Source organism: Corvus kubaryi, unplaced genomic scaffold (genome assembly GCF_017639235.1).
Source record: "Corvus kubaryi isolate FWS band 111438036 unplaced genomic scaffold, C.kubaryi_AGA036_p1.0 133, whole genome shotgun sequence".
Classification (NCBI taxonomy): domain Eukaryota; kingdom Metazoa; phylum Chordata; class Aves; order Passeriformes; family Corvidae; genus Corvus; species Corvus kubaryi.
Window position 1 is genome coordinate 23,014,511 of NW_024580667.1, and position 18,108 is coordinate 23,032,618.

General features: G+C 44.0%; 1 protein-coding gene across 2 annotated transcripts; it reads right to left on the bottom strand.

Annotated features, from left to right (window-relative positions):
* Positions 1-1,687: 1,687 nt before the first annotated feature.
* ATP4B (ATPase H+/K+ transporting subunit beta) lies at positions 1,688-8,929 on the bottom strand. 2 transcript variants are annotated; one of them, XM_042039361.1, is made up of 7 exons: positions 8,642-8,929; positions 7,089-7,217; positions 5,815-5,928; positions 4,811-5,010; positions 3,432-3,488; positions 2,820-2,912; positions 1,688-2,651 (listed from the first exon to the last, which is right to left on the bottom strand). In XM_042039361.1, the coding sequence occupies exons 1-7, from the start codon at positions 8,751-8,753 to the stop codon at positions 2,490-2,492; spliced, it is 867 nt and encodes a 288-aa protein (XP_041895295.1). In that variant the 5' UTR covers positions 8,754-8,929; the 3' UTR covers positions 1,688-2,489. The 2 variants fall into 2 exon arrangements, with proteins under 2 accessions (XP_041895295.1, XP_041895285.1); XM_042039351.1 differs by having other exon boundaries at positions 3,426-3,488.
* Between the last annotated feature and the right edge of the window lie 9,179 nt (positions 8,930-18,108).

Consider the following 18,108-nt stretch of genomic DNA (forward strand, 5'->3'; position numbering starts at 1 on the left):
GTCATTCATTTATCAGGAAAAGCAAAGATGAGCCAGCACGTTGAGAGCAGCCTTTTTGTGTCACTACTTTCTAAATTTAGGATTTAAGATTTTTCCAGGGTTTTTCCTGACCTTTGGTTTGTCCTTGAGCTTCCATGGATTCTGGTTGGTTACCAAAATGCTCAGTGGGCTGGGGCAGTTTTGCTTTATGAGGAGAGGCTGAGGGAGAGTGACTTGTTCAGCGTGGAGAAGAGGCAGCCTTGAGAGACCTGATGGCAGCTTTCCAGTGCTGCAGGAAGATTATTGCAAAGGTGGGGCCAGTCCACAGTGGTGTATGATGAGAGGATGAGAGACAACATGCACAAACTGAAATGGGAAAGTTTCCAGCTAAATATGAGGAAGAACTTGGGATGGTCAAGCTGTGGAACAGGCTGCCCAGAGAGGTTGTGCTGACTCGATCATTAGGGTTTTCAAGACCAGACAGGAGAAAAGCCCTAAGCAATGTAGAGTCTGACCTCACAGCTGAGCATACTTTGGGCAGGATTGGATGGGAGACAACGTGAGGTGCCTTCCAGCTTGAATTACCGTATGGATCCCATCCGAGAGAGGGAAAGAAAAGAAAACCATGTTAGAAAATGCCAGTGTTGGGAACAGACTAACAAGTGGGTCATCTGGCTTGTCAGACTCATCAGAAAATTAATGGAAGCTCAGCTTATCTTCAGAAGATGTCAAAAGGTACCACACTCCTGTGATGGAAAAGGTGGTTAAATGAGCAGGTTGAAGTGAAGACTGTCTTCCTTTAAGATGAGGTTTCTAATAAGCAGAAATATAGCTCATGCTGAGAGCAGAATGAAGAAGGGCAACAACCAGCAATGCATTGGGTATTTCTGACTTTTCCAGCATTTGGTTACACTGGAAATTCCTGTCTGGCATGATGATGGTTCTCACCTAGCACCATCTGCCTCTCACTCAGTTGGGTCCCTGCTGTCCTCACATTCAATAAATGCCACTTTGTGAAACAACAATTGGAGAAAATCATGATGATTATTGATGCACAGCTTAGACGTGGTAAAGGCAGAATGTTCTGATGTGGAAGAGAATAAAGAAGAGAGGCTGGTGTTAATCAGAAATCACCTATGTAATACCATTACAAATGCCTTTCTTTGTTCTGCCATGACCTTTTTGTTAAATTCTTGGATGTTTTGAACAGGTTGAAATCCAGACTTAGGCTGAAAAATTTGATCTTTTATCATGTTGCTGTGTACACATCATGGTACGTTCCTGTAAATAGCGCAGTTTCATCAGCCCTACCTGGTCAGAGCATATGCACTATAGCATGTTAAAAAGACAGCAAGGTGTAGCACACTTCAGGCAAGATTCCTGTTCTTTATTCATGTAAACTTGAGAGAATTTATTAAAAATAAAGCAGAACATTAAGCACATACTCTTGAAACAGGGAACTCCAGTAATTAATGTTGGGCAACTGCTGATGCTGATTTTTAGTGAACCTTAAAATAATTCTTACAGACTGAAATAATGCTATAGTGCCAGTTTTTGAAGTGTGAAAAAATAAGTGTCAAAGATGTGAGAAAGTCCTGTCCAAATGTGGTCTAGACAGCTTGAGGTCAGCCCAAATTTTAGATTCACTTAAAGATTTGGTGTTATTTCAGCATCTTCCAGATTACTCCAAGTAACCCAAAACTCATCATTGCAATACAGGGTTATTTTACTGGATAAAAAAAACCATCACAAAAACAACAAACACAAAACAACAGCAAAATGCCAAACAAACAAAAGCCCCAGCAAATTACAACCTCTAGTTAAAGCAACAGTATCCTGGGTGTAACTGGGTGTTACAGTCTTACCAGTCATTTTTATTAGGTTATATACATAGAGGTAAGTGGTACAGTGAAATCTGTAAGCTAGAGGACAGATTTCAAGTTTGCTTCTTTTGCAGTCATTCGATTTGTCAGCTAAAAAATTGACTCAGCTGACTAGGGCAAAAAGCCAATGCATTGGGATACAGATGATTTTAATGTACTTTCATACATCCTATACAAGAGAGATTAAAAATTGAATTACTTGCTAGTATTTCAGAGTATTGATTTCCTTTTCAAGCTATCTAGTTATTTCTCAATAACCAAACTTTAGTATCATACATCAATTATTTGTTATGTTTTGAAAAGTGATTGAAAATGATGGTTTGAGTCTATACTTTTGTTCCTTGAAGGCACAGCTGCACCCTTTGGGGGAAACTTGTTTTGTACAAATATTTGCATGAAGGCAGCAGCATACTGTAGCCATGAAATATTAAGCTATGTACATTGAGATAATCTTTACACATTGAGAGTAGGATCTTGATTTTTAGCTGTATGGGTCATCTTACAGTAGAAAATGTATCTTTGCACTGTAAGTTATATGGGAACCATAGTGAGAAAATAAATATAGATGGATGTGATAATAGTTAAGTTTACTCTTCATACGTTTTTCAGAAATGTCTCTGTTGCTGCTCAGTCTTCTATTTTCAGTTTAAATTCCACTTTTCCTTCATATGGATCATGAACATTATCAAAGGTAATTCCAGCTCCAATGATTTTGCACACTATTTTAAGTTCTACGTTCCTTGTAATGTTGAGAAATTTCACAGCTACCAAAGGATTGCTGTAGCTGGGCTAGGAGGAGACATAAAAAAAATAGGAAGAAAATACTTTAATTTTATGCTACCGGTTTAAAAATGAAGTCTTAAAAATAGCCTCTCCAGTTTTCATAGGATTGCAGAGATGCTCCATGTTTCACCTTACATAAAGAGAAAGAAGAAAAGTTAAATACAAAGTACCCACCTGAGCCTTTTTCCCGTAGTAGGGGAAGTAGTGCAGGTTGAAGGTGCCGTTCATGGGGTAGTAATCCACCTCCAGCGGGCGAGACTCCTCACCCTGTTTGTAAAAGGAGAGAGGAAGAAGCTCTGTTGGCGAGGAAACCATCGGCCAGCCCGAGGCAAGCGTTTTAGGGCTGCTAAGTGTGTGTTCAAGCTCAAGTTCAGCAAGTTGTTTAGCACCAGTCTTCTTTTTCAAATAAAAGTGGGAATCTCCCACTGCTACTATTGCCAAGAAAAGCAGGCAAGTGTCCTTTGATAGCAGTTGGGAATTCAGTGAGTTGGACCTGCTGAGAGCCTGAGGGAGCTGCGCTGAGGCATGGACGTCACTACAGGGAGCTGAAAGCAAACAGCAAATGTTCTCTGCTGCATGAAAATACACATTTTCAGATGATTTAAAATAAAGCAAACTTGGAGTATTTTTCCTTAGCATGTCTTCTAAGGAAACTGAGAATATTCAAAGTATTTGGGATCTGATTTGCAGAGTTGCAAGTGTATTTTTTCTGGTCCCCACTGCACTTTCTTGCTCTCTGAGCTGGCAGTGCTTGAAATGTGTGGGACTCAGACCTCATACCCTTACCACATATGTGCAGTTCACCCTTGGTGCAGTGCCATTGCCAGGGAAAAACTTGATAATCTGAAAAAGAAACACATATTTGGTCAACTTGGAAATTGTTTTGAGATAAATCTGAGCAAGCAATTATTTGAGAACTGAGCTTCAAAAGATGCTTAGTATGTTATGTAAGACTCTGTCAAACAAATAATCTCATTTATGTAGGTGAAAAACTGTTGTGGCTAGATACTTAGGAAGCAGGACTCAACATTACCTGGGATGGGCACTGCAGATGGGCTCTAGCCTGGCCAGAGCAAGTAGCACTGCACCTCCTCCGAGTCCAGCTCATTTACCCACCCATACCACTTGCCCTTGCTGATGCCCAGGCAGCCAGGGGGTCTCTAAAAGCAGTTAATTGTGTGTCAGTAAAGGAAAAGCTGAATCTCCATGCTTTTGATCTTACCCTTCTTAGAAAACCTTGGTTATGGCAGAAAAACCCTTGGGCTGGTTTGATCCTATAAAGCTAGTGGGGTTGCATCCTGTAACAGCAAAGGTGAAAGGAGGTGAAGTGCCCTGGTCACTATCCACGTGTCTTTTCCCTGCTGGGGCTGGCACTTAGTCTTGCTGAAGAAGGCATTTTTGGAAAAAGCCTGTTTCACCTGCCCGAATCAGGGGCACAGTTCCCCTCTCAGTTAGGGCTTGCACAGATTCTTGAAAATGCCTAAGGTGCAAGCCAAACAAAAAATGCAATGATTTTGTCTGTCAGAAACTGGTGGAGAATTCGAGCTCTTCACTTTCTACTGAAATTGAATCAGAAGGCTCAGAATTTTACCCAGAAACAAAGTGCTTATGCCTTTGTCTGTGTCCTGAAAAAAATTAAAGCATTGAAAATTCCCTTTATTCCTCTCCAAAAAACATGTTGGTGGTTTTCCCTGAGAAAAATATCTGCCATTTTTGAATTTTGGTTGTATAGGTTCTTCTAAAGATTTTCTTTGCCACCTGGAGAAATAAGATACCACCTCTCAGAAACCGCATCAGTTACTGTAACATCCTGATGCCTCAGTGGAAGGCACAGGGCTGTGGTATTGCAGGAGGAAACTCTTCTGGTGCTAGTCTGTGGGATGAGAGCCTTACAGAGACACTAAACTAAACTAAACTAAACTAAACCCAAAGCTGTAGAGAGTCAGTTCAGAGATCACTGCCCTATGTTACTTTCCTAGAGATGATGAAAAAGTCTCAGGATTTCCCTGGTGACTCCAGAGGTCTGCCAGGGAAAAGCACATGATTTTTGATTCCCAGTACAAAGCAGAGTTTAGAACCCATGGCAGCAGAGACACAGCAACTCCCCAGTGGAGACTCAAGCTACTCTTAAATTTTTCTGCTCAGCACCTTGAACTTGTACTTACCCTGTTCATTTTTATAATAAAACAGGGTTTTCCTTCTGGAAATCCAAAAGTTGGATCTGTGATGCCGGAGCAGTTTTGAAGCATATCTGAGGTAAATTTGCAGGATAGTTTTGTTTTATTCGGGCCATCAAAGGTGTCCTGGATGAAGTATGTGTTATTGGTGCAGTTGATGTTCAGATGCTGAGCAGCTGGTGTATATGCTAGATGTGTGAAGGAAGAAAGAAAGAATCCCCTCTGAAGCTTTTCATATGCAAATTATACATCCCAACATCAGGCTGGAGATTCTATCTTGGGAGACTGTCCTTCAAGTGAAGTTGGGATTAGACGGAACAAGGAAAGTTTAAACTGTTTAGGGGTTTGGTTCAGTTTTGTTGTGTTTTTTTAGAATATCCAAGCAAAGCAAAAGAAAAGGGATCAAATTGAATTAAGATTGGCAGTTTGTGTTGATAGCTCCGTATAAAGTCAATTTCAAATATAATTTTTCTCAGTATGTGCATGAGAAACATGAAGAATTACAATATTAAGGCTCAATAGTAATATAAATGTGCTAAGACATGGACAGGCAAATGGAGCACATAACCTACTTTGACTGTATTCCCTCATGACACCATGCAACAGCTTTATGAGATATATTGTGGCATTTTGATGTTTCTAGTCACACACAAATTAATTAGATTAATTTAGATGAGACTAGTTTTGAAGACTTTTTGTCCTCCATCTTCCTTCAGACTTTCTGTTGGTCTATTTTATTAAGTCTGTTTAGGATTAAACAAAGTAAAAGCCCTGAAGCAGAGCCTGGATTTTAATAGATGTGTACGTATGTTTGATTTATAGATTCATGAGGTGATTTGCTCATCCCTTTCAGAAGATGCACTTTCCACTCAAAATCTGTGATTCGAGAAGGACAAATGTAAAGTGGAAGCACTGACTTAAGGTGCTCAGACCTAGTATGGGAGATAAGGCAGCACCTTTTTTCACTTTCATGCAAGAAACTTTATTTTTACCTGTCAGAAAAGTGTGAAGAGTTGTCACTAAGCCTTCCCAGGTTTTGTTGTCGGATACGTTGTAATAAATTTGTAGTCCTCTATCCCCATAAACATCAGGTCGTAAGGTTACACCTTCACGAGGAAGAAAAGGGAAGACAAAGCAGAGGAGAGGTGCCATGCACAGATTTGTTTATTTAAATTGACAGTAGCAATTATGCTGCATCAAGACTCACTGTGAATGTAGAAGATCACCCAGGCTTTTTGGGGAGGATTTAACAATGTACAGAAACCACCTCAGCTGTGAGTTGTTCAACCAAAACCCTAAAGCCTGTGCTGCTGCTGCATTATTTTCTTTTCACATATATCCATGCTGTTACAAGAACAGCTTGTAAAATCATTCCAGCAATTGCACTGGATTTCCCAGGACTTGTTAGCAATAACAGTCACATCAGGTTAAAGAAACAGATCATAGGCAGCATGAGAAACAGCTTTTGAAAAAGCCACATATAGTTTGCCACAGGAATTAATTTTCCCAACAAACACCAAACTTGCTGAATACTGGGAGTGGAAACTTCAAAATACAAAAGCATCTGACAGAATAATTTTTAGGGCTATTTTTTCCCCTCCCATTGTGAAAACAAGCCATTGGGGTGTGAAGTTTTAGCAGTGTGCACCGATGGTGTCTGATCATCTCCCCTATCTCTTTTCATGTCTCACAGATCTGTGTTCCTAATCCCGCATCTTTGTCTTATTTTTACTTCCTTGACCACTGGCACAGCACATCCTGCTGGGCAAGGTATTCCTGCTCTCCCAGGGACTCTCCATGGTGCTGGCAAGTGTGGAAATACCCACTCCAGGCTGCTCATCCCATCGCCCTACATCTTGTTGGGCACCCCAAAGCCGTCTGTGATGCTGGGGGGTTGGAGCAGAACCTAGGACTTCCCCAGGGACTGACCCCTGCCTATGCAGCGTGAAGGTGACCTGCTACAGGCAGGCACTGGTCATCCCAATAGCAAGATGAAATAAATGAATAGATATATTAATTTTTCATATTATATGTTCATAAATATATTAATATATAAGTATATTCATATATCAATATGTAAATAAATGTGCCAGATTTATTTTAAAGCCTGAAAGTGTTTTCAGGCAGAGGTTAAACTTTGCAGGGATTGTTTGGGCAGAAGTAACCTGATTTATTCCACGTTGGCCCACCCTAAGCCCTGGGCTCTGCCCAAATGCCTCTCAGCCCAGCCCAGTCCTATGCAGCTGCTGCAGGACGCTGGCAGTACCTGGGGATTTCAGCTGGTCTTGGTAATCCGGCTCGTATGGATTAATCGTCCTCATTAAAGAATAAATGGAGAGTGCAAACAGCCCCGACATCACCACGTAGAAAGCCAGGTAGTAGAGGCTGATCCACACTGTGAAAAAGAATAAGGGCAGAATTTCATGTTTTGAGCAAGGCCCTGCAGTGCTCTTTCTGCAGCCAGGATGATCCCAGCAGCAGCAGCCGTCTCCTTTGCACCCTTGTCCCCAGGGAAGTTTTACCTGTATAGGTGCTTTGGAATATTTTCTCTACACTCAAAGGAATATTCTTCTAGCAAAAAAATTGTATAGTTCTACAAGGATTTTTGAAGAAGCTGGTGCTGAGCTCAGATTATTTAAAGTTTAAAGGTTATGTGGCATCTTGAGGTAATTCCACATATTAAGACCATTTATCTACTTACTACACATGGACAAAGCGACACAGATGATGAGGTATTTCTTTGACAAACCCAAGTTTCTCCTTCTGTTATTTGGATGACAGATGTCAGTACTTAATGTGTGTTGGGTTTAGACCCATAATCACTGCACTGCCTTATACAGCTGAAATCACCAACAGCAAAATGTGCCATCTTGCTACTTTATTCTGCTGTGAGATAATGTGAGAGTAATGTTGTGTTTCTGTCTGTATGTGCGTAAAGTGTCTTACACATGGCTGGTGCTGTACAAGCAGCCAGTGGTTGTTTTGGGGAGGGTGCTATTAGAAACCTGTCCTTTTAATCATAGGTGCCTTGTAGCACCTTCTTCTCTACCAACTGGAAAGGCTCACATTTCAGTTGCATTGTCTGTAAAATTCTGGTTTTAGGAGTAGCCAATAAGCTACACACACAGGCTTTGTGATAGAAAAAAATCACCTGGGAACTTGCAGCTACTCTTACAGTCTGTGGGAACAGTATGGATCTTCCTTACAATGGTCCAGGCTTCCCTTCCCAGAATGTAGATCATGATACAGATCATCATTGTAGACACAAGTTTGGCTATAGGAAGGGAGGCTCAGCTGGAATACTTGCGAGTATAAAATAGATGCTGGTATGAAATACCTGCTAGTATGAAATACATGCTAGCAGACAGTGATAAGAAACAAGATCTACTGAGCAGACAATAATTCAGAAATGAATTTCAGAAAAACAAAACTTCTTTCCAAAGAATTGGACAAACTCACCAAGTAAGCAAATTTCTCCATGAACCTGAACCCCCTTTTAATTAGCAATGTGAAAACCACACTGTAACCATCACCCCTAGCTATTAGTAAGGTACCTGTTAACATGTTAATTTTTCTCATTTTGAAGTGCTTGGTTCAAAACCACTTTGAAGTCATACATTTGCAGGAACTACATGGATCAATGTTTTGATCTACTTGATCCAGCTCATAGGGCCACCCAAAAAGTGGTTTAGAAACACGTATGAGAACTGCTGTCTTCAACATATCTACATTGTGTCCCACTCATTAGGATGACACCTCCCCCCCCCAGTTTTTAAATATGCCAGAAGGAAGAGAAGAATCTTGCACATGAAAACCTACCCCAGTTAATTAAGGACCTTCCCATGAAGAGCTTTGTTTCTGGATTCCAGACAAAACGCCGGAAATCTGCCATCCGTTCACTGCAGGTCTTCTTTTCATTTAAAGTTGCCATTTTCTTAAAAAAGCTCCCAAAAATGTGTCCTGCTTGGAAACTAAGAAATTCAGCTGGTGCCCAGACAGTTGACCAAGAAAAAGACTTTGGGTTTTATACCTTCTTCTCCACTGAAGGTCACCGAGATTGCTTCCTGTGCCAATGAAAGCCCCTGCTCACCACTATCAACCTGCTGCAGATACAATTCTTTATAAAGGGTGTTGATAATGCTGGCAAGGGAAAGTTTGTTCCTATCAAATGCCCTTCTCCTTTCTCTTGACTGCCTTAGTGGGTCAGCATAGTTACGCATTTTGCCAAGTGCCTGTAGGGTTTGCGATAGACTCTGCGTGATAGCTGCTATCTGAACAGATAAAGCAAAGGAGAACTTGTTTCTCTCTGGTTTTCTTTTTTTTTCTTTTTTTCCAATTAACCTGAAAGTAGTAGATATAGTTATCCCACTACAATGTGTAGCCATGTGTTGGAACATAGGGTATTGCAGGGGGACAGTTAGAAAATAAGTAATTACTTGTTAAGTATGCAACTACTTTTGGAAGCTATTAGCAAGCAGATGGAAGACAAGAAGGTGGTTGGGATTTACTAAGGGTGCACCACATCCACCAGTCTGTGAGACAACTGGACTGGTGAGCAAACATGGAGGCTTTCCAATTCCACATCAGCCAGTTTGACATCAGCAGAGCTGGTGGCACAGCAGCCAGGTGGGGAGCTGTGCACTGGCTTGGGAAGGGCTGGGGCAATGGATGGCAGCTAGATGACAGCTGGGACCACAGTGCAGCACCCAGCACGTGGACATCCAACTGCAACCAGTATGGAGCAGTGTTCCTGAGGGGCCAGTACTGATACTGGGATAGAGCTCAACGCAGTCAAGCCAGAATCAAAATCACAGAATGGTTTGGGTGGGAAGGGACCTTAAGGATTACCTGGTTCCATCCCCCACCCTGCCATGGACAGGGACACTTTCCACTAGGCCAGCTTGCTCAGAGCTCCATGCAACCCGGCCTTGAACACTTCCAGGGATGGGGCACCCGCAGCTTCTCTGGGCAATCAGTTTCATCGTCTCATCACCTTCACAGCAAATAATTTCTTCCTAGTATCTGATCTATACCTGCTCTCCTTCAGCTTAAGGCCATTACCCCTTGTCCCTGAGCATGCAATAGGTCTCCCCTGTTTCATATCACAGAAACGCCCTGTTGAGCTGCCCTCCCCTCTTCCAAAACCCAGACCTGGGAACACATGCAAAAATATTAATTATGTCTTTGGTGAGGTCCAAGTGGCAGCATGAGGGGGCCAGAGGGGACACTGGGCCACGTGCTGCATGCTGTGTATATGGACAGCCTGCTCCCAAGCCGTGTCACCTTCATGGACTTGTCCCCTGTCCCTCCTCTATTCTGCAGCAGCAGAGACCATGGAGAGAGAAGGGCCATCAAGAGCAGCACCTTCTTAAGAGCAAGTGTTCTGAGTGTAGAAGTTTCCCATTGGGCACCTGGGGATTTTCCACCACCTTGCAAACAGGCTGACCTGGAACCTGGTGAATTGCTGGATGCTCGGCATGGCTGAGCCATGGGCAGCCTCCATGTGCAGCTGTGACAAATCTGTGATTCTCTTGGAAAGTTTGTGCATGAGTGAAAATGAGCGCTGCCTGTCTGAAGTGGTTTATCAAGGTAGGATGGAATAATTGCTGTTCTATGGACTCCTGGACACTGCAGTAATTTGTCAGGACACTTGTTACTGACCAATAGGCAACTTTTCATGGCCCCACAGGAGGGCTGGTCTAAGCTCCCTGTTGCTTTATAGTCCATCAAGATTCATCCGTGCCCCCTTTCCTCACCTGCCCCTGCAGGGCTGCCCATCAGCGCCCATCTCTGCCACAGTGCCCTGGCACTTGGCCATTGCAGCCAGCCCTGGTCCCAATGCAGTGCCAATCCCCTGACCCAGAGCCTTTTGTTGAGTTTAATGTACCCAGAGCTGCTCAAAGAGGGACTAATGTTTGCTTTTCTTGGCTGGTTTTTAATGCCTGCACCACTGACCTTGGGCTGGCCACCAAAGGGAAGGACGGCTGAGAGGGAAGGTCACGCAGGAGAGAGGGAAGGTTCCTCAGGAATCTGGAGTGGCACAAGGCTGGAGGTGAGGCCATGGCCTGGCATCCCCTCCTGCACAGCCCAGGCATGGTGGTGGGCAGGGCTAGGCAGGACCCATTGCACTTTTTCTCTTGCTGACCAAGGCACCAGCAAGATAAAGCCTAGGCTCAGGGAGACCAAGATACTCCAAAAGAAACCAATGGAGAATGTGCTTGCAAGGGTCACACTCCTGTGACCAGAGGTAGCTGAATTATATGTACAAACAGGGAGGTGAAGCCCTTTCCTCTTTCTGTGGTTTGCACAATTAGGATTTGAGTAATAAGTTTGAAGGCCATTTTTGGAGCACTGTGCCTAAAACGTTAGATCCAGGCTGAGATGTTACCCCTTGGAGATGTTGTCCTGAGCAGACCTGTGTGCCAGCAATCCTTGGCACACCAGGCTTGGCTTTATCCCAGGCTCCTTCCATGCCATACCAGCGTGAACTGCTCTAAGTTCACCTGGCACTGACTGGGAACTCGGTGTCAATGTTAATAAAACATTAACTTTGTTTACTTGTGATAAGGGCACCGATTCCTCCCTCTTGCGGAGGCTGTGCAGGTGGTGGTGGTGGGGAATACCAGGAGGGACTGGTCACTGCCTGCAGCCTTACTGGAGCATTGCCAGCACCACTCCGGGTGATTCCATGATGCTGCCTCTCCAAGCGCCATGATTTCAGCCTGTCTCCTGAAGGAGGTGTTCATCCCTTGATGCCTTAGTGACTGACTCCCCAGTGTGGAGCATGGATGGCATCAGCTGGCAGGAGAATCCATCCTGGTGTAGCAAGGTGTGGGGAAGGATCCCATGGGCTCCCTCCCTCATGTACCTGGGGCTTGTATGCTAGGCTGGCATTGGAAGTTCATCTTCCTTCCATGGTAGAAGTGAGGTCTATGCCTTTGGACCATGTCTGTCTTCTGTATTAAAAAGTCAGAAGGTGACTGGACATGTCAGGCTTTCTCTGCCTTTCTCATGGAGAGGGCAAAAATCTTTCCTGAAAATTTTCTGAAATAAAGAATTTAGAATGTAAGAGAATCCCAATCCCTCAGATGGTGTAGCACAGTGAAAGAACACTCTTTGCATCCAGCTTTCTGAAACTCCAGTTTCAGAGTTTGAGGCGTGATTTTTTTTGGTGTTTTTTTCTTTTCTGCATTGTGTTTCACTAACAATCCCTCTCACTTGCCTCTCTCCTGTATTTTGCAGTTTGACAAAAGAAAATATACTGGCATTTTTTCAAGTTTGGGGAGAACAGTTATTCTGTGTTTGAAATAAAGACATCTGATCTGCAGCCTGAGCAGTTCAGGGAAGCAAAACAGTGAAAACATCTTGAAGTTGAACTGAACTGATGTTCCCACTGTTTTCAGCCTCAGGGAAAGCAATAAGAGCAAGGGAGGGTATTGGCAATAGTGCTGTGCTGGGTTTATGATAGCACAGCATGATCAGGCAGTGGAAAAGGCAAAGCAGCCTTTCTTCAGGGCTTGGCTGGTCTCCGCTTTTCTGTCCTGCTCTTGTTCTGTCCAAGGGCTGCTGACCCCACCATGAGCCTAGCCAGATCCCTCTACTCCCCCTCTGCCTCCTGAGAATCCAAAGGAAATTACTGCTACGAAAAACTGCTAAAATGAACTCAAAAATAAACCTAGCAAAGCCCAATGGTGTTTCTTTCAGACATGGTTGAACACCAAAGCCTGCTGGTTTGGGGCAACTTACTACTGCTTGTGGTGTCTTCCAGATGATGGCAAATAATGGAGTCCTTGGAAACATTAAATGTCCCGTGAAACACCTCCAGCAGTTCTGACCTCATCACCTTCCACAGAAGGGAAGGTGTCTCTGTCTGCACAGGCTATCGCAGGCCATAGCGTTTCATGTGGTGTTGCAAGAAAATAAGCCACATGCCCAGCTGAATGCCCACCTGCAAAGCTGCACCCTGGTTCTCATTACATTCAAAGTCTTGTTTGTGGACAAAAGGGACACTCATCAAGTAAAGCCGAGAATTTACTGATAACATAGCTGAAATTTTAAGAGTTTGATCATTATTACTCCAAATCTAGCTGTAACAGGAAAGAATAACGCCGTTAAAGCCATACACATACTTTTCAGCCTCTGCACTTTTTTCCTGATATTGCATTTCCCCTTCCACTTCTTCTTGGGGTCCTAAGATGGTGGGGCATTGTGGGTGGCAGGGACAGCCAGAGGCAGGGACATCCAGAGGCATCCCTCAACTGACTCAGCCTTCAAACCTGGGCTTCTCCCAGCCTGACCTCACCATGGCTGTAGTGGCACTGTCACCTTGTGAGATACTGCTCCCCTCTACCTTTTGCTCCTTCCTTTATGCCTCCTTACTTCAAAGACTGTTGAGATACTGCTTAGCCAAGGTATTAATACTTGAATAACTCCTCAGTCTTCCTTCCTGAGCCAGTTATCTTAAACTATGTTACTGCCATTTTGTTTTGAACTCCTCCCAGCTTGTCAGTGACTTGGGGGTAATAAGGTGTCCAAAATTAAATGGTGGTCAAGATGTGGCCTCACCAACCTCAGTTCCTCTAAAATCCATGGCAATGTGCCCATTGGCTTAAGTTTGCTTTGGGATCTGGCCTAAAGAGAGGAATGCTGCTTTGTCAGCTTGGTAACATGATGTCTCAGCACAAGCCACTCAAAATTACATATGGGGTTTTTTTGTTGTTTTGGTTTTTTTTTTTTTTTTTTTTACCACAGCCCTATTAAATTGCAAATTCACGTGTATTTGGAGAATGTAACCTGGTGTCACCCAAAGTGGACACTCCCTGACCGTGGAGGAGCCTTGCCAGACCCTGGTGAGAAGATGACTGTTTTCTTTGTCACATCTTCAGAACCTGGTCCCCAGCAAGCACTGAAAGCTCCTGCCCCACTCAACACCACGGGGAGCCCAACTAAGGTAAGGGAGGCTGGAGCCATCAGGGTTTTCCTGCACACAGCAGGTTTGCAAAGCCTTTGGCAGTGTTGGTTTGGACCTTACTCTGCATCAGACTGTGCAGTGAAAGGTCAGCTCCAACCAGGTGAGAAATCAATACCAGTGGAAAGCGTCGTCTCAAGCTGTGGGTGTTAAAATGCCACTGGGAAAATCTACTTTTACAGATAGCCCTCTTCCTCATTGAAAATTTCCTCAAATATGCATGGCCGATTCCTCCATTGATGTCAGTCTGATTAATACTGTATTTGTTAAGGGCTAAATCCTTATAGGCCTTATTTCTCCTACTAATAACAATCATTTATATATATATTTAACAGAATTTTATTTTTTTTTTTCCAGGCTGCTATCAGGAAGCAAGGCCAGCTAGAAAATGTAGAATTTTCTTCCAGTACAATCACAGTGGCTGTTCAGCTGTTAATGAGCTCAATTTAACATGCACACATTCTTTAACAGTCCTTGTCTCTCTGGAACTGTTGTTACAACAACAAACCAATGCTCTTTTTATTGATGTGGCTCCTGTTACTGGATAAAAAGAGACTTGGTTGAATAAAGTATTCTGAGCTATCAAAAAGCATACGGAATGGTGTTACGATATAAAGGACTCAAAATTCTGGTTTTTTCCCAAAGACTCAACTCTCACCACCTCTCACTACAGCAGGGCTGACAGTGGAGCTGTGTGGTGCTGTCCTGCACCCATACAAGTAGCAGCAGCAGGGTGCTGGCATGAGCAGCCACTGCAGCATCCCTCTGGGGCTGCCCATGAGGATGGAGTGCATGGGGATCAGCCCCAGGGTCCTCCGTGGTGACCTGCACATCACTGCACAGCTCTAGAAACCATGGCCAATCTCACTTTGCACATCTCCAGAATGAGTCATGCTGAAGGGCATTTTTAAATGGTGTCTAAATGATTCAGGAAACAGCAAAAATAATGCATTCAGTCTTCATCCAGAGGCAAAAATATTTCTCTTGTTCCAGGAAATGTTGGTAAGTGGGAAAAGACAAGACTTTTCCTGATAGAGTGATTTTTGTTGAGAATCTTTTGCTAAGATTCTCAACAAAAAAGGAGGTGAGAGAAATCTGAGGACAAGGGCTGAGAACAAGCAGGTTTTAGTATCAAATTATCTCTGTGTTGTACCTACTTGTAGAGACATTAAACCACCAGCCTAAGCTACACTGTTTTATGAGAAAATCTTATCTTTAGCAACCTGGCATTAAAAAGGTACATGGCTAAAGATGAAAACGTTCTACTTTTGGCTACTTAGCTACAGGATTTAACTGAGTCTTCAGAGAGAAAAAGTGAACACTTTTAATGGAGACACTATTAATTCAAATGCTGTCTGAGTCAACATTTCAAAAGAAGACCAGACTGAGAAAAATTACTGTAGAACTGAATGTTTCACTAGAACAGGTTAGGAGCATTTATGACACTGTTATGTTTAGCTGTCATCCTGCTGGGATTGGAACATTTCAGAATATGGCTATGCATTAGAATTTCAGTATCAGTACATCTTTATATTGATCTGAGTGCCTGGGATCAGCAACCATAATGGATAATGAAGCTTGTGATCCCAAGGCACCCTTATGAAATACCACTATTTAGAATTTACTATTGCTATAAACAGAAGTTGTGGAGATACTTGTGAATGCCGGGCCTGGGTCTCAAAATATATTCCAGTTGTTATAAAGAACTTCTTCTGTTTGTAAGCTATAACACCGGCACAAAGATGTACTGGTTGCATTTATCACAGTTGCTGTGAATGTGTAACTAGATTTCCTAGAAATAAATATTAAGATTGGTGAATTTGGCAGGATCTGTGGCACAGATCACCGGCCACCTCAGAAAACAATGAACCTGCTTCTGATCTGACACATACAGCATTGTCAGAAAGCCAAACTTGAACATGAAACCCTCAAACAAAGAGAGAAAACAACTGATTCAGCCTTCAATCTACCCCAATGACTTCAAAAACCCTGAGACTCATGAGAGAGAGTTCAATGAAAATCCCACTCCCATCACCACTCATCCTCCACTCCTGCTGGGTAGGACTCTTCTTGCCAAGGGTATTCAGTGAACTGAGAGACATCTGTATAATGACAGTCCTCAGAAAACTGCAGTTATCAAGGGGAAAAAAAACAACAAAGAGCAGGAACGTGAGAGACCACAGAATTGTTCACTGGAGTCTTTTAAATAAAGGAGCTAAGTTTATCTTTTTAAGTAGTTTATACAAACTGTAAATCAACCAGAGGCACACAGAGATGTGATCCATACCAGCTGGGCAGGTGCAAAGGCTGTCAGCTACTCCTGCAAAGGATGACTGGGGTCTGAAGCTCCACCACGTTTTGCTGCTCCCCTCCTGTCACCTACACAGCACCTTTCCACAAGCCAGGTGCGCTCTGTGCTGACCCTCTCCAGCCTGTCTCTCTCCATCCGGGCGTCGTGGGCCGTGCTCCCACCTCTGGTGATGCCAGGCAGGCACTGGCAGCACCCAAAGGTGAGAAGCCTGCACTGGGGTCTCCTGCTGGGATCTCCTGCAAGTCAGGATTTTTGGTCGCCTGAGGAGGGCAGCTCGGGGGTCTGGTCTGCCTCCTACACAGGAACACTCGCATGGCACCCATGGCTTTCTTTGCCCAAAGCAGGGATTGTCTGTGCTCAGGGGAGGGGGCTGAGCTTGCATTTCACAACTCTTAGATAAAAGGGTGCCCTTATGAGTGGGGTTCACACCATGCCAGCCATCTGCTTTTGGTCCCAGGGCAAAGCCCCCCATTACCCTCATAAATCTGTGGAGCACGATTTGGCCTCCTTGAAGTTTCCTAGTCCAATGCTGTGTACTCTTAATGAATAACAGCCCTGCCTCATGCACAGCAGCAGACATCCACTTAGCCAGCACCCTAAAGCATTCTCAAAGAGGAGCCAGCACCCTTAGGTAGGTTTATTGGGGGGACACAGACACAGCAGGCATTCATGAGACTTGTCAAAAACTTATTTTGGACATGGCCATGTTTGATGATTCTAGAAAGGCTTTTTCCAGTCCTGAAACACACATGCCCAGAAATAGATTTTATGTAGTATTTTTATTTTCCTCCCTGGCCAGATTTTCATAATGTCCTAAAATTCAATTCCAATCTCTCTTCTGCAGCTGTGACAACAATATCATCATTCAGTGCAGCAGTACAACAGAGCTGAGCAGGCTATTCCTTACCATGGCCCCAAGACAGCAGCACCCTCTTAAGTGGGGAGGTACACGGCAGAAGGTCTCACTGATGATCTTTGATTTCTTTGCCCCTGTAAACAGCTGCTTTTTCTTGACTCAGTAAAGTCACTATAAATGCCAATACTGCATAATGCAGTTATTGATATATGAATCATTAGCAGGAGGCTCTGAGGATGGGTAACATGATATGGAGACTTTCAGTAAGAGGTCACAAGACCTGAGCTGAGGCCAGGGTACTCTTGGGGACGCATAGCATTGTGGTCTGTGTGGTTGCCTGCTGGGTCCCAAAGCTGGGCATGGGATGCAGCTGGGCAGGTGCAAAGGCTGTCAGCTACTCCTGCAAAGGATTGCTGGGGTCTGAAGCTCCACCACGTTTTGCTGCTCCCCTCCTGTCACCCAGAACTACTGCACCTGGGACTGTTTCCAAGCCCTCTTATGTCCCAGTGACCCCGTTTACCTCAATGCACTTAATTGCCACTTTTTTCTAACCTTTTATTTCCATCGAGGTGTTTCTGCTGCTGGACTGGGAGAGACAGTATCTGGCCATTGCTGAGTGGGTGGAGAGAGCGTTCCCCTGACCTTTGGGACAGCAACCTGGCCTGCAGCCCTGACTGGAGCTGTAGCGGCAGCGCTGGGGGCTGCAGCATTTCCTCACATCGCCTTGTTCTTCAGGCAGTGCAGAGCCACAGGGGCACTTCCCCAGGGCCCCCTCACAGCAAGAGGCACCCTGATTACAATGATCACGTTACACACGTGTGGCCAAATAACTGGGAAAATGTGGGTTATTTCTGATTTCACACACATCCTCAGGGACCCAGAGCTCTGGCACTGAGACCTGGATGAAGCTGATGAGTTTTGAAAGAGAAAGGAAAGCTTTCAATGCACCTTGAGGATAGCAAAGAATGCAGTTTTGCTCCCTGATGAGGTCGCTCATGCTTTCTCCTCATTTATCTTTCTGTTGCTCTGTTTCTCTCCTTTGTTTCACCTTCTACTTCCTTGCCTCTCGCTGCTGCTTTTACAGCTGCTCAGAGATCCTGCCGCTCATCCAGTGTTCTCTCCCACCACATATCCCACTGCTCTTTGCCTGT